The sequence below is a fragment of the Pieris napi genome, chromosome 9 (assembly GCF_905475465.1).
Source record: "Pieris napi chromosome 9, ilPieNapi1.2, whole genome shotgun sequence".
NCBI classification, from domain to species: domain Eukaryota; kingdom Metazoa; phylum Arthropoda; class Insecta; order Lepidoptera; family Pieridae; genus Pieris; species Pieris napi.
Genome location: NC_062242.1, coordinates 4,263,526 through 4,279,535, shown reverse-complemented (window position 1 = coordinate 4,279,535; position 16,010 = coordinate 4,263,526). Strand labels below are relative to the sequence as shown.

At 40.5% G+C, this 16,010-nt stretch overlaps 2 protein-coding genes and 1 long non-coding RNA gene across 3 annotated transcripts; 2 read left to right on the top strand and 1 right to left on the bottom strand.

The window, feature by feature from the left end:
- The first annotated feature begins 1,174 nt into the window (after positions 1 to 1,174).
- LOC125052498 lies at positions 1,175 to 1,754 on the top strand. Its single transcript, XR_007117454.1, has 2 exons — positions 1,175 to 1,609; positions 1,703 to 1,754. It is a non-coding gene; the product is annotated as an uncharacterized LOC125052498 (long non-coding RNA).
- A 514-nt stretch (positions 1,755 to 2,268) lies between these two features.
- Positions 2,269 to 7,127, top strand: LOC125052577 (lysosomal aspartic protease). Its single transcript, XM_047653502.1, has 7 exons — positions 2,269 to 2,287; positions 2,868 to 2,881; positions 2,989 to 3,062; positions 3,292 to 3,422; positions 4,686 to 4,808; positions 4,885 to 5,564; positions 6,712 to 7,127. Exons 1-7 carry the CDS (start codon positions 2,269 to 2,271, stop codon positions 6,871 to 6,873), a joined length of 1,203 nt encoding a protein of 400 aa, XP_047509458.1. The 3' UTR covers positions 6,874 to 7,127.
- Positions 7,128 to 7,838: 711 nt separating this feature from the next.
- LOC125052154 (PHD and RING finger domain-containing protein 1) lies at positions 7,839 to 16,005 on the bottom strand. The gene is made up of 9 exons (XM_047652771.1): positions 15,609 to 16,005; positions 15,084 to 15,539; positions 14,777 to 14,872; positions 14,252 to 14,659; positions 13,904 to 14,170; positions 9,505 to 13,762; positions 9,328 to 9,422; positions 8,854 to 8,982; positions 7,839 to 8,320 (listed from the first exon to the last, which is right to left on the bottom strand). Exons 1-9 carry the CDS (start codon positions 15,744 to 15,746, stop codon positions 8,213 to 8,215), a joined length of 5,955 nt encoding a protein of 1,984 aa, XP_047508727.1. The 5' UTR covers positions 15,747 to 16,005; the 3' UTR covers positions 7,839 to 8,212.
- Between the last annotated feature and the right edge of the window lie 5 nt (positions 16,006 to 16,010).

Here is a 16,010-nt window from a genome sequence, read left to right as displayed (position 1 = left end):
TGAAAATATGTTATGTGGAGCGCGACGTCGCACATTACTCTGGCGCAGTGACGCATGAAACGCCAGCCACACTTACTAGAGGTGTAACGAAAAGTATGCTGTCGAGCGAGCACTATTCACGAATGTAGAAAAATCTATAAGTGTTTTCAGCTGTTTGATCAGGTAGCGATCACGCGAGCATTGTCGCTACGGAATCTCATAGGATTGAGAATTACAAGCACGCGAGATCTCGGGTAGTTTTCGAAATCCAATTGAGCTCAATGAAAGTGGTAACTAACATCATCAGTCATTTATAATATTATTATTAATTTATTCAGAAGATTTAACAGCACAATACAGAAATAGATGTATATATAAGATTAATGGACCAAGTAAAAATCTTTACATATAGTTTTTATTTTATAAAATAAGAAGGTAAACATTCCAAATATTTGGACACCTTGTTTCAATAAGCTCGAGAAATCACAAAATGTTATTAATTTTTTATTTATGTAATTTTAGAATTTGTATTTAATTAAAATCACTTAGTTCTTTGACAGCTCAAACGAACATACAATTAGTAAGGTTAACCACGCGGATCCTATTCTTACGATGTGTTCGTACTTCAATTTATATATATACAATAGAAAAAAAACTGTATTTGGCGTGTTTTTGAAATTTCCCAAAAAAAACCCTCAATTATTCTTTCCCCCTATTGTGCCCCTAACTTGGTTGAGAAACCTCTAAATCTAGGGGGTAATCCTCTGATCTGGCAACACCGAAATCACGCCGAGTGTAGCGGGTTGGCCGACGCGACCATCACGCCCGGAGTGTGACGTCCACGCCCCGTCGCCGTCCCGCCCCGTCCGCTGTCTGACCAGACCATAAGATTCGACATATTGAAGAAAAATATTTATTACTTATAACTTATTACTATTCCTATTATTATTTATACGCAGTGGTGAATAAGGAGTTATTTCCAATATTACTTCTAGATAGGTAGATATACCTATCCTAGGTATCCAGCAGCTGAAAATGTCCTCTCAGACTGGTAGGCACCAGCGTGAGTAAGCTATTATAAACGAACCGTAGACAGCTGCCTCTTGCTCCCTCACTCTTATAGAACTCTCTCTTTGATGCGTGGCTCTAATTTCACAGAAACACTCGAAGGATTTGTAGCCGAAAGAGTCGTGTTTATTTGCTGCTGCTTACAAACCTCAACACTTGGCACGAGATCTCGCGGGATCGGGATTGCATTTCCTAATTGTTGCTTATCAGCATTTAGCCATTGTCAGTGTTATCCAGTTACAAACGCGTCGCATCGCTTCGACTCTGTGCCAATGTGAGTTGAGTCTTATAGGTCTACCAGAATCTTATGGCAAAAATTTTTTTTTAAAATTAGCGATTTTCATATGGCAATAAAAGAAAAATTTCATCTGTCAACTGAAATTTCGAGGATTTGTTTTTGGTTTGGCTTCAAATTTCCTTTAAAAAGTGATGAAAATGTCGAAGAAACCTCTTCGATCGCTAGCAAGACATATTGTTTTCAATGTTTATCAAAGAATACTTGATCAACAAGATGCAGAACATACACAATCATCGATATTGAGCCATGTGCAAGCGTTGACTGGTTAGTAGGAATGCCACGTCTTGATACTTTGGTTTATGGGATTTTTCGTGTGTATTATATTATGTACTTATACTAAACTTTGGTTTATTTTAGGGGTTTCTTATACTACAAATAAACTTGGATAGTTTTGATTTAGAATTGATCAGAAACAAGATAAATGAGTTTTGCACTGTTTCTTTCTCTCAAATACGGATCGATGAATAGCGAAAATCTTGTGAACATGTAATAAAAATTGAAAATCAGTTCATAGAACAAGATCGGTTAATTGAGATGCAGGAGGAAAGGTTTATTATAAATACTGCGTTGAAGACTTTTTTTATGGATGTGCAGTATTTGGAACCATTTTCAAGTTCTTTATTAATTAATAAACTTATGAACAGAGTAATTGGAGTTTTCATCTAAATTTCAAACCCCACATTCGCCACATTTTCAAAAATTATCATTGGATAAATTTTTATATATTTTGCATGTATCACACACAGAATCAGCCGCTATAAGGAAAAAAAAGTATCAAAACGTTTTACTCCAATTTCCCCAGTATTGCTAGCGTCAATTTCTTTTTTCCCTTTTTGCCATCAGATCCTGGTAGACCTATAGTTGCATTTTATGTACAAAATATTTTAACTAAAGATACTAGAGCATCTGATATACTATCGTATATGGGATCAAAAGAAACAAGTTAGTTTTAGCCGGCTTTTTATTATTTCATAAAAAAAAATTATTGAAGAATCCTAAGTATTGCGGTGCTTAATTTTAAACATGAAAAAATGCATAACAGTTAAACAACGGACATCAATGTCAGACCTCGGCTAGACCATACTTCTTTCTTTTTCAGTATTGTGATTTAGAAATATAATTAATCTCCCGTACGTCAAATATATTTTGAAGATACGGGAGTTATAGCACTTACTACTTAGTCTGAATCTCAACCTCTAGCTTACCTGAGTCACCACTACATTATAAAGAACTGTACTTACAATCTGTGGTGTGATCGTAAAATTTATTGTCAAGTCATCATAAGACGTCATGTGTCAATGTCATAAGTCATTACGGTGAATTATTATTTGTGAATTTCGCTTGAAACCGGTAGGTACATAATTTTTATTATTTATTAGCAATTAGCAATTACAATTACACTACTTACCTAAGAACCGCTATTAGATAATCAAATATTGGAACAATTATTACTCGTCTTTGATTTTTGTCGTAGTACTCATTAACGATTCGCTCTTTGTCAGACCGATCGTCTACTCTACAGCTATTTGCATCGCAGTGAGTAGAAAGTTTATTATTGTTTTTTCCTAGTCACATTTTCTAGTTTTTGCACCGAGACTCTCAAATTGTGAATCATAGTTTTAATTTAATATTTTTCAGATTAGCTGTGTCTTAAGATGATTAGGACTTGGATTGCGTTTTTAGCTATTATAGCAACTTGCTTGGCTGATTTTCAAAGGTATCGTAATGTTTTACTGTATGTAGATTTTTGCTTTTTTCTTCGTAAAAATATTTGATACTTATTGGCTAAAAGTATTGGTCGTATATATTAGAAATTTTATGTATTAGAAATTTTTAAATCTAGCTATTAAGACATAAAAAAATTAGGAGCATGTTTACTTACAAATAAATTTATTGAACTACTTTTACTGAAAAAGGTTATTTAATTAAAAATTGATTTCGATTAGAGTGCCACTGTACCGCATTCAGTCAGTCCGCAAGCAATTGCATGAGGTGGGCACAGAGTTACATGTAACGCGCGTCAAATATGCCGCGCGGGGTCCTGCTCCAGAGCCTCTGTCTAACTACTTGGATGTAAGTATTCTATGAAGGCTTATGTAGCAGTCCCATCAGTTGGTAGGAAAAAAATGATATAGAAGATGCTTGTATGTTATTTATAACAAATATATGTAATAATATAATTATTATCGCTTTTGTTGTCATGTTTAAGGTTAAAAACTGATAACCTTTGTCTTATCCATTGTTGTTGTCATTGCTCCTGCTTTATTTGTGTTTGTTTATTTGTATAAGACTAATTTCCAATTCCTTGTCATTGTTCCAATAATATATAAGTAGAAGTAAATTTTTCATGGATCATATGACCAATTCTATGCTGAGGTGTCAATAACCCATATGAAACTAACTTTCTTGGAAGAAAAATATGTAATTACTTTTCACCGTTCCTATAATAATTGTCACAATTGAATTTTTATCAGTTTATTATTATGCAAATTTTGTAATTAATATTAACAACATTCTATTAGTATTTTAAATTACCATTTGGTTTACTTTAAATATCAAACAAATTAGGTACATATCAAAGGCTTCACAGCTATAGTTACAATATAAGTTAGTAATCCAATTAAGTGACATATACAATACAATTTAGTCTGATGAAGATTATTGAAGAAAAAGTGGGCTTATGTTTTTCCATGTTATATCCATCCACCATATTAAAATAATTTCGATATTAAATACAGAAAGAAGACCTAAGCTTTCCTTCTTCACAAAAAATCTAAGAACTAGTTAAGCTGTTTAAATTCCTTCTAGAATAGCCTGTTTGAAAAATTTAAAAACTAATTATTTATTAGTACCTTATTTTTAAAATTTCTGTTAAGTATTGGCTTTAAAAATTCGAATAAAACATCCTGCTAGATGGCGTCAAAGCAGACCCTATTACGTACAATTCCTGTGAACACGTATACAAACGTCAAATTTTAAATTGTTTTTCATCAAACAAAAACTGTTTCCGACGAAATTAAATTTCTAAGACTGTATTCGTAATATTAGGCAGGCAAAGTCATTTTTTTTTATAATAAGCTGGTAGCTAGGTACTAGCTGCCCCCGCGAACTTCGTTTCTCCTTAATGCATAGCCCTTTTAGTACATACGAACATGGAACATTTTGCTATGTTAACCCAGAGACTACGGTTTTCCGTAAAGAAAACTTTTTGGTTTTTCTGTGATTTTTCTCTATATAAGATATACCTCAGATTTCAAGTTATAAGTTCTTAACTAACAAATAAAAAATAGGGGTTGATCTTAGAGGGTAGATAGATAGATAAAAACATTATATTTTCCAGGCGCAAACTATGGACCTATTTCGATCGGCAACCCACCCCAGACCTTTAAGGTCGTCTTCGACACGGGCTCCTCCAACCTTTGGGTGCCATCTAAAAAGTGTCACTACACTAACATCGCCTGTTGTACGTATACTATACTGTTTGACCACTTCTTACGCTTCGTGTCTTACCCAGTGCTAAACTGGAGGTCGCATTTCAGTGCTCCACAACAAGTATGACAGCAGCAAGTCGAAGAGCTACGTGAAGAACGGCACCGAGTTCGCCATCCAGTACGGGTCGGGGTCGTTGTCCGGGTTCCTATCGACGGACGACGTGTCGGTGGGCGGTCTGACGGTGCGCCGCCAGACGTTCGCCGAGGCCATGTCGGAGCCAGGGCTAGCCTTCGTCGCCGCTAAGTTCGATGGCATCCTCGGCATGGCATTCTCCAGCATTGCCGTAGACGGCGTGACGCCCGTCTTTGACAACATGGTGGCGCAAGGGCTCGTGGCTCCCATCTTCTCCTTCTACCTGAACCGCGACGCGAGCGCGACGCAGGGCGGCGAGATCATTCTCGGCGGATCTGACCCGGCGCACTACTCGGGCGGGTTCACACGCGTGCCATTGACGCGTGCCACCTACTGGCAATTCCAGATGGACGGACTCGAGGGCGGGAACGTGTCTCTGTGCAGCGGGGGCTGCCAGGCCATCGCTGACACGGGCACCTCGTTGATTGCCGGCCCGGCTCGCGATGTGGAGGCCCTCAACCGAGCGCTCGGAGCCACGCCAATTGCCTTCGGCCAGTTCGCCGTGGACTGCTCGCTCCTATCAAGCTTACCACCAGTCACGCTCTCCATTGCCGGCGCTCGCTTCCTGCTTCAGCCTACGGACTATATCCTACGAGTGAGTCGTCTTATTTATTCATCATTGATTTATTTATTTACAGAAATACATTCATTATCCTTACAGACTATGCCAATAAATGAGCAAAAATAAATTATAATAAAGTATATGTACGGTTCCTGGATCATCAGGGGTTCGAAATAATAGAATAATTTGAATTTACTCTATATTTATCACTCGCGTTATACAATAGAATATGAGCGAAATAATAACTATTATGTTAATTGCTATATAATAAGTGCAATCTAACAAACAGAGAGAGTGCCTACGTCTGGCTATGCTCCCGGGGTGAAACTCCTATGACTTAGTTAATTACGAATGACTGCATAGTAACAGTCGAAGAGAGTGCCTGCGTCGGGCTATACTCTCGGGGCGTGACTCCGACGATTTAGGAAATCGTCATGCTTATATGTGATCAAACTGTACAGCCAGGACACGTACTTACATAAGACAAACATCACGCTTGTAGGTGATTGGAATGTACGAGCTCTGGCACGTACTTACATAGGGAATAATTAAGCTTATAAAATAAGGAAGCCTGAGCGAGTAAAATGTACAGCCTTGGCTCGTACATACTCCCCCAGGCAAAAGAGCAAAATGTACAGCCTTGGCCTTTGCCGTCGCTCATTGCCCTTAGGTACAAAGAAACCGAGTTCTTTGTGTACGCTTAGGTTGCACACTTCCCCACGTAAAACTTGTACCCCACCAATCACCATCCCTAAGACAAATAATGTTGAGTACATTCAAGGATTGTAGGGATAGACGCCACACAGTCTGTTGTAAAGGTTTTGTGTAAATTTATTCTATTTACGCTCCAACATAAGGCAGTATTGAGCTTCATGCGGAGCCCAAACAGACAAGTTACACATACTTCTAACCAAAACATTGTACATGCTTTTTATGCTGTTGATGGTGTAATAAGAGTTGTGTCTCCACAAACAGCAGTGGGTGATATAAATCCGCCGGTACCAATGAATCGTCCACTTCACTCATACCCGACAAGCACAAAACTGAATCCAGCTGTATCCCATCACAATTAAATACCCGACTTACTTGACTGGATTCACAGAACATGAAAAATTCAAAATATTGTTTAAGCTGTAGCTAAATTTCTCTTTGCTTATTAATTAATATTTTGTATGTACAGGTGTCCCAATTCGGCAAGACGGTGTGCCTTTCGGGCTTCATGGGACTGGACATCCCGCCACCCAATGGACCGTTATGGATCTTGGGCGACGTGTTCATCGGCCGCTATTACACCGAATTCGACATGCAAAACAAAACCATTGGCTTTGCACAGGCCAAGTAATGGCCTAAATATATAAAAAATTGTTAGTTAGTACACATGAGGCTCTATTTTCAATGCTAAAGATATAGTATAGAAACTGTAACTTTTCATGTGACATTTTATTCAGCGTTCTCGTATATTAATAAATTTTAGATTTGAATCTCTGTGAGTTTGTCAAGCATGTGACGTTCATAAGAAGTGCAATTCGCTTGTCTTTCTGAAAATAAATATCTGTTTAGTTAGTAAAACTTTTTATTAAATGTTAAAACAGTTAACAGCTTTTTAGTGAATAGCCTATATACCTATACATATCCATATATGTATATAAAAATGAAACCCGTTTTCCGTTGTCACGACATAACATGAAAACGGCTTGACCGATTTGTCTGATTCTTTTTTTTTTAATATTCCTTGAAGTACGAGGATGGATCTTACGGAGAGTAAAATTAAAAAAAATTGAGTGAAAAAATCTAAAAACAACACTTTTCTATATTCCCATACAAAATATTCGTAATAATATTTAAAGGCAATTTGAACTTTAATAACATATAAAGTTCAAGTGGAGGGGTTCCGGGAAGGTAAATTTTTATTTTTTGACATAATGTATTTGTTGTATTATCAACTTTCTTTTTTATCTTACTAGCTAGACCGGTGTCCCGAATAGCAGATAAGTATTTAAAAAAATAAAGATTCGAATGTTAGGCGGTACGATGTTCGCCAGGCCAGCTAGTACTTTAATATAAACACACTTTAATACAAACATCTGTTACAATTTTATTAAGAGCATTCGCTTATGACCCGTTTTTGGACCAAGCTTTGCTTGATGCAAAGACAGTCGTTAAAAAATATTTTGTTGGTTTATCTAGTAAGTTATATTATTTTGAACCGACATTATTTGTATCAAACATATGATTGGCCTTTTTATATTCTATACTTGGGCTGTGAGGGAAAAAAATAACGCAAGTTAATTTGAAATAAAATAATTGTTTATGCATTAACATTTATTTTCTACATTACTAGTCCTTAATCTAAACTTAAATTTTATTTCTAACTAAATATAATTGAACTAAATCTCTACAAATATTGAAATGATTTTTAATTTTCATGTGTAAAAAATCTTGTACAAATTTATTGAAGCCCGCACATCTTAATACTTGTAATATTACAAAATTTAATATACATAAATTCCCCTAACATTCGGTGGAGAATATGCAGACTATTATACAAATAATTTTGCTCCTTCGGACCTCAATTTTTATAAATAAATTCAATAATCTGTAACATTTAAATAATAAAACATTAAAACGTCGTACATAAATTATACTGACTTATATTACAATAATGAAACCGAGTGTAAAGGTTAGGCGGCAAGGCCCAGTTTGCGTCTTTTCCTGAACTTCTTGACGTAGGCCTCCACAAGGGATTGAATCTTGGCCGGGTTGATCTCGCCCGTCTTGTTGTGACATATCTGAAACACCCGCGTCATTTATTTCATTTATTAAAGAAATGTATGTAACTTAATTTTCCATTAAGTATCTAGATTCTAGATAATTACTATCATCGGCTTACAAAAGTATTTCATTGATCAGTTATTGTTTTCACTCTGCCATAGACAAATCTACATGCTTAATGCCATCAGAATATGTTTTTTTGTTTAAAATTAGCTACAGATTACAAATATTTACACACACACACACACACACACAAATATATATTGCATATGATGATGTTAATTTAAATAATCATAGAATATGACTACATCATTGAACTGGTAATAGGAAATATTCATCTCATCTCAACATCAAAATATCTTGTGTCTGAACAATTCGGCATTTTTTTTCACGACAAGACACAAAGAGGAAATATTCTGTCGTGGCGTGCACGTCAACGGAAACTAGAAATATATTTCTATGTTTCCTATGCCGGCTGGAATACTGAATTTAAAAGAAAAGGAACTTAGTTATATCGATTATTATTCATAATGTATAACGATCAATGTACCTTGGGTACGGCGCGCCGCAGTATGTGCTTGTATTCGTCCTTGGTGACGTGCTTTTTGTTGTAGTGCGGCTTCAGCACCAGCTTCACTTCTTCTACCACGCGCTCTTGACGATTCAGCTTCTTCAGGAACTGCAAATTATATATCCATATGCTAATCGTTAAAACGATTGTACGAAATGATTTCTATTAGTATTGTATAATAGGAAGGAAGTACATTTTGTTTAAATATTCACTACCTATGTGTAAGGGTAAAATTCTAGAGCTTAAAGATCCGTAGTGTTAGTTTATTTATTCTCACCCAGTGCAGCTTGCTAAGACATACACTACATATACTACACTATACTACTACAGATACTCCTAACACTTATGACATATAAATTAAAATACACATATTAGCCCACTCACTGGCAAGCTGTTCAACTTATAATTTAAAATGGTTTTACATTAATTTGTGTAAACTAGGTTTCTGCTAACCTTGCTCTTGACTTGCATTTCGACCGCAGAACTCGGCAGTTCATCCAAGATCTTCAGGTTCTCATCGTCTATCTTGACGCCCACCTGCGTCTTTCCTGAAATAAGACAGAAAGATGTCGATATACTACTGGACATCTGACGAGGGAACTACTTACGCTAACCGACGATTAACCTTACCTTTCTTTTTGTTGAGTTTAACCGGCACCTTGGCAGCGTTCTTGCCGCGACGGCCGCGAAGGATCGCCTCGAACGAGTCCCTAGGCTCGAACAGGTCGCCGAAATCTGACGATCCGGGCGAATAGGGTGAGGCGCCCCCTTCGGACGGGGGTCGCACGGCTTGCATCGGCTTCACCGGGTTGGACTTGATCGGCGAAGGCTTGCCCGGGAAGAGCTTAGCGGGCGGACGCGTCGGCGACGGCAGCACGATACGGGGCTGCAGTTGCGGTATCGCAGCTCCGGCCCCTGCCGGCTCGTTCGCCTCACCCGGTGGAGGCTCCGGCGACGTGTCCCGCGTAGATTGTAGCAACGCCAGCACCTTCTCGGCTGGCGATATCGGCCTCCGGTCTAGCACCTCGTCCGCCGACATATTAGTTCGCTGCGCCGCTTCCAGTGTCATCAGAGTTCGCGGCGGCGTCGGCGCATCGTCTGCGGACGCGCCCGATCTCGCCGAGCCGGGTGACCCGGAGGCCGACCGGGTCGGCTCGAAAGGGTCGTATGCGTCAGGGGAGTGCTGATCCAGCTGAGGCGACGCCGCCGGGGGCTGTTCCGAGGTCTGCGGCGCCGTCGACGGACCTACGGCGGCGACCGGCGGCATTGTCGGCTCGGGTCCGCTCGGCTCGGGCGGGGTCTTGGGTCCGGCTCCGACGAAGGGCTGTTCGCTCGGAGGCTGCGTGGCCTCCGGCGCCGGCTCACGCTCCTCGGCGGCGTCTCGCTCTCCTGGCTCGCTGTCGCTGAGAACTATGACGTTTTTGGGCGAGGGCGTCAGTTCGCGAAACGGTGAGCGGTCAAGGTCGATGATGGCGACCGGCTTGATGGCCTCCGTATCGATGGGCGCGGCGTTGCGGCGCCGGTGTCTTCGATCCCGTTTGTTCTCTCGACGTCGTCGTCGCTCACTCTCTTCGCCTCTTTCTTGGTCTTTAAAACTGACGCTGACTAAAATGTTATCTCCCGAAGTGAAGACTTCCTTGGACGGGCCGGGCGGGTCCCTGACGCGACGTCGCGGGCGATCGATGTCGCGCCGTCTTCGCCGCGTCACGTCCTCGGACGGCGCTCGAAGTTGCGGCTCGGGCGGCGTACGGGGTGACAGCAGTTGCGAATCGATGGACGGTGAAGGTATCTGACGAATCGGAGACGGCTCAGGCGATCTACTACTTCTCACTTTTCTGTGCGGCGATTTTTGCGGTGATTTGTTGGGTCTGCGGGAAGGCGAACGATCCGACCGAATACGCTTTTTCTTTTTGTTAGCGCGTCGCGGACTCGGAGATGGTGAACGTTTCCGACGCGGACGCGAGCCGGAGCGACGCCGTCTCTTCCTAGGCAGAGAACGGCGCCGCGGTGAGACACGCGGAGTGAGAGAGCGTTGGGAGGGCGAACGCCGGAGCCCTCTGCGCGTTGGAGAAGAACGCCCGATGCGCCCTGCGGAGCGCCGACGAGGTGATTCCCGAAGACCCACAGGAGATATCGATCGGCGAATAGGAGATCGTCGCGGTCGTGACGGGGTGCGACGATTCCTAATAGGAGACGTGTGTCCTCGTGAAACGGATCGCCGGCCGCGCGATAAAGAGCGGCGACGCGGACGCGTTAGAGGCTCAAGCGACACGGAACGTGAGGGAGAACGCCCACGGGGCGAAACGTCTCGACCGAACGGATCTTTCACTTTCCTGCGCTTTTCGCTGACGACAGTGCGCACATCATAACGCTCGAGATCTTTACGCTTTTCCTTTCGCTTCTTCTTAGACTCCGGCGGCTCGCTCGACGATCGTCGATCTTTCTTTTTCTTATCGTCCTTATCTCTCTCTCTGTAATTTCTTTCTTTGCCACTTTTACTCAGTTTCTTGAAAGCTACCTCTGCCTTCTTTTTACTCTTACTTTTGTCTTTCCCTTCTTTTTTAGAATCTTTTTTCTTTTTCTTTTTATCTTCTCGACCGTCACTCTTTTTCTTCTCACTTTTCTTCTTCTCTATCACATCAGGTTGCGATTGTTCGACTGGTTTGACTTCGATCGGAGAGGGTGCCGACTGCTCTGATTTCGGTCGCTCATTTTCTGAAAACATTTCATTTTCTTCCTCTTCAGATATCATTTCTGTGTCTAGTCCTTCTAAAGCTTTATCTTTATCCGTTTCGAAGGAGGCATCTTTAAGTTTGTTTTCGTCCAAACAAGGCGTGTAACTTCGCTCATCTTCAGTCTCGCTAATAGATTCTGTCATTTTTTCTAGGTTTTCGTCATCTTCTTTGTCTTGGATCTCGTCCTCATGTTTGTCAAGATCTGTTTGGCATATGTCTTCTATTTTTTCATTGTCAGAATTATCCTGGCTCTCATTATCGTCTTTAATTTCACTATATAATGCTATTTCATTTACTTTCTTAATATTCTCACTTGCTTCTGTAGTGCTGACTTCTGACAAGTTTTTCGTAAAAGTTATTTTTTCTTTTATTAAAACATCATTTTCTAACACAAGTGGCTTTTCAGTAATATTTTCATCTGAGATTTTGTCATGTGTTTCGCTATCGTGCGTGCCGGTATCTATCTTTTCTTCTGTCATATTGTCTGGTTTGTCGTTTGTACATTGACTACTATCTTCTTCGTCGTATAAGGATACCCTCTTAATTAGTGAAGGCGTGTTAAGTTTGATTTTAATTGGATTTCGAGTACTGGTGGTTATTGGACATCTTTTAGAGACCTTTTCTTTGTACTCTTCTTCAGTTTTACTTTTTACGCTATTGGATTCAGAAGTGGACGCAGGAGTTTTAGAGACAGGAACCGAAATAATGTTTGTTGTATGATGATCTGGTGTCTCAACGGGGTTCTCATTATCAGACTTTATGGATGACGCCACCTCAGGTGTTGGAACATCATCATCTTCTTGAACGAGATCTTCCATACTATTGTGCTGAGGTTTCTTTTGCTCTATTTCATCAGCTACACCACAACTATTAGCTATATGCACACTGGTCGCAGAGTATATAGAAAAGTTCGGGCAATCTCCGTCCGAGTCCTCATCACTCTTTTCATTGCTATGGGTGACACCAGGCGAAGCAATTAAGTTTCTATGTTGTTGTAATACTTGTCTTACAGCATTGTCTAGAATGTTGGGTGGCACATTTATTTTACTTGTGTCGATCTCTGCTATGATATTTTCAACACATGGCGAAGGTTTAGCCGGCGGCGATAAGGCAGCTGCCGGTCCGAATGTTGGCGCTGCCGCAATAGCCACGGCTGGAGACGGTTTTGGCGAGTATTTTTGATCCTCACCACTGTCGTCATCATTTGTGGGTTCAGTTGGGTCATACTTTTCAGTATCAATAACAAGACCTGGATCACTTTTTTCGTCTTCAGATTTTTCTAAATCAGCCGATCTGGAAAAATTTGACGACGGTTGCTGTGCAAAAGGCCGACACGGTTGTGAATCTGCGGGTCTGTGGTGCAGCGGTTGGGGTTTTTGTTGTGAGTTCGCAGCAGATTCCAATCTCGAGTAGGATGGAACCGATGATGGCGTAAATGGTACTTGCCCCATTCTCATATCGAGGGGATTCTCGAAGCCGCCAAACGAATGCCTGGCCGTCGCGGGGGGGACATCTTGGCGAGCCACCGGCGGAGGGTTTCCATACGGTTGCCACGACGGACCCGTACTAAATCTGCCTTGATTTTGATCGTGTCTATAGTTATCGGAAAAGTGTTGGGGTCTATTTTGATCGTTCTGGAGGTTTCTTCTCTGCCTGTCGAAATAGGTCTCATCGTTCGGAGGAAACTGATGAGGACGCCGAGGAAAGTTTTCAAAAAAGTCCGGTTCTGAATTGCGACGCATATTATTGTTCCTATAGTTATCCGAATAGACGCTTCCAGGCGGCTGCCTGTAGCTGTCGTAAGCGGGACGGCCGCAGTGACCTCCTCCTCGAGGCGGGTCGCGGGGAGGCCTGTACCCGCCTCCCCAACCGCCGCCGCCACCCCGCGACTGACCCGGGTACGACGGTACTTTCTTACCGTAATCGTCATATTTCGACAAATCAATTTTATCATCCTTCTTCTGTTTCTGCTGCAAATTAGGCGTTATACTCTTAGACTTTTGCAATTTTATGTTTACATTGCCATCAACAGATACTGAAACAATGGATTTTTTAGAAAGAAATATTGACTGGCTCTCTAATATACTCGAAAGTATATCTGGGGCTGATGATGCATGTTGTGGAGATGGAATTGTAACCATTTTTCTTCTTGCCTGAAATGAAAGAAGGAATTGTATGTTCTCATTCAAAAACTCAACAAGCTAATGTTTTGATGAATGTAAAAATTCAATTATGTATTAAAATTATACTGGAATAAATTGGCCATATGATATTGAATTGAATATATGATTCACCTGTCTATATGCATTAAGAATCGTGGGTGTGGGACGCGTGGCGACCATTGTGGAAGCTCCCTCAGAGATGGCGACCTCATCGTCGGAATACAAGTCCAGTTGGGGATCCGTGCCGAAGAGATCGAGGGTGGGGAGAGCGTCGCGAAGTCGAGGATGGGGCAGACTGTGCGCTTCCGCCGTCCCCCTCTGCGATTGTAGTCGCGCGCGCACGCTGCGCTGCACGTGACTACGACGGCCCACAGTACGTGGCCGACGCTTACTTTGTCTCTATAAATTTAACATAGTCTTTGAATATATCTAAAGTTTAAGAACTGACAAGGCCATTGCCTTGATTCAAGAAAATAATACCTTTTTCTTTCTAACTGTAAACTTCCTTGCGATGGGTTGATTCCCATTCTCTTCTATTTCATATTCAATAATGACATTCCTTGTTCTTCTATTTGTCCTCTTTCTTCTTTGTCTAATAAGTCTTGTCCTAGATCTATAAGGTCCTCTTGTGCCTGACGAGGTGCTTGGTCGATCTTCAACACTATTACCATCATTATGTTCATCACTTGCAGGATTTCTATTTCGACTAGATTGCCTGCCTGATCTGCGACTAGTCCTATGAGTTCTTAGATGAGACGGTCGTGGCCCTGTTGGCATACCGAGATCGGATGCTTCATCCAATAGGTCACTTACTTCTTCTATATCGATAAAGTCCATTACATCAAAAATGTCACAATTTGGACAAAACCATTGTTCAGTAGCTGGAACCTGCAAATTTTAATAAGTATTTTGAACACATTACTCATGACTCAATTGTATGGTATGATAGGTCACAAGACAAATTACTAAGTATTGACAATAAATAAAAAGAAAGCACGGAATTACCTCAGTAAGGGGTGGTGTGAGGCATTGCATATGATAGCCAAGATCGCAACCATCACACAACAACATTGTGTCTTCATTGTCAGCTCTTGCACATATCTGAAATAACAAATCATCACAAATATCTGTTAATAGAAACAAATACTATGTATAACATTACTTTTAGAATATGAAAATATTTTCAATACGGATTTTAATAACTTCACAATATTGATGCTGAAAAAGGCTTATTTAAAATAGCCTTAAAACAGGCAATTTTAAATAGACATTTAAGTGCTTTTCAAAAAGTCTTATAGTAAAGATTACTAACTTCACAAACAGTAGCCATAAGTATATCAAAAGATGGGCGACGCTCCATAACTTTGACTGGCTCAGTCCGGAGCACACTTCCACCAATGCAGCGTCTAACAACTATTGATTCAAATGTTATTCTATCCACTGGACATGAATTCACATTTTTAGACCACTCAGTAATACAATCCAAACAAAATATATGTTCACAATTTATTGGGGTACCAATCTTTTGATTGGTAAAGCGTAGCAAACAGATTGAACATTTCTCAGAGTTTCCCTCTGAACTGTCAGATGCAAAACCAGATGTTTGTTTGGATGTAGATGCCATTGCAATGTTATCGCAGACCCTAGCGCCTACTGATGAGTCACTGTCAAGCTCTGAATCTCTCAGCTTTGGTACGCTGCGGTTTCTTCTCGCGGAACACACTACTGAGCTGCCACTACTGTCACTTGTCCCGTCGTCACTTATAATCTAAAAAGATTTACAAACAGTTAATTTTGTTTCCAATTTTTTTTTTATATAGTTAAAAATTATATTTACCCTGAGCTTTTTTTTACGTGTTTTGATCAAAGCAAGGGTATCTTCGCTGTCCGACCCGGAACTAGAAGAGACTATCATAACTCTCTTTATCTTTCTCTTGGATCGTGGTGGCGACTCATCACCGCCGTCTTCGTTCATTTTGGAACGGTAAATAGGACGAGATAACTTCAATAAGCACGACACGAATCGAATTGCAAAGGTGTATACGTCCTTCGCAGAATTATTTGATAACGTATTGATATACTATAAGGCGAAGCATTCAGGTTATTAAATTTATTAAAACTATAAAGTGATATATGTTTATATACTTTTAAGTGAATCATAAGATATCAAAACTATTCTCAATAGTAATATTTTGACAGCAAGCCGCTTTTATGACCAGTCGGCCATTTTTTGATTGCC

Coding starts and splice junctions, on each gene's coding strand:
- LOC125052577 (XM_047653502.1), top strand. Junction 3,063..3,291: donor TGCTTGGCTGATTTTCAAAG/GTATCGTAATGT, acceptor GATTTCGATTAG/AGTGCCACTGTACCGCATTC. Junction 3,423..4,685: donor GTCTAACTACTTGGATGTAA/GTATTCTATGAA, acceptor TATATTTTCCAG/GCGCAAACTATGGACCTATT.
- LOC125052154 (XM_047652771.1), bottom strand. CDS start 15,746: ATGAACGAAGACGGCGGTGATGAGTCGCCACCACGATCCAAGAGAAAG. Junction 14,660..14,776: donor TCACACCACCCCTTACTGAG/GTAATTCCGTGC, acceptor TAAAATTTGCAG/GTTCCAGCTACTGAACAATG. Junction 14,171..14,251: donor TTACAGTTAGAAAGAAAAAG/GTATTATTTTCT, acceptor TTAAATTTATAG/AGACAAAGTAAGCGTCGGCC.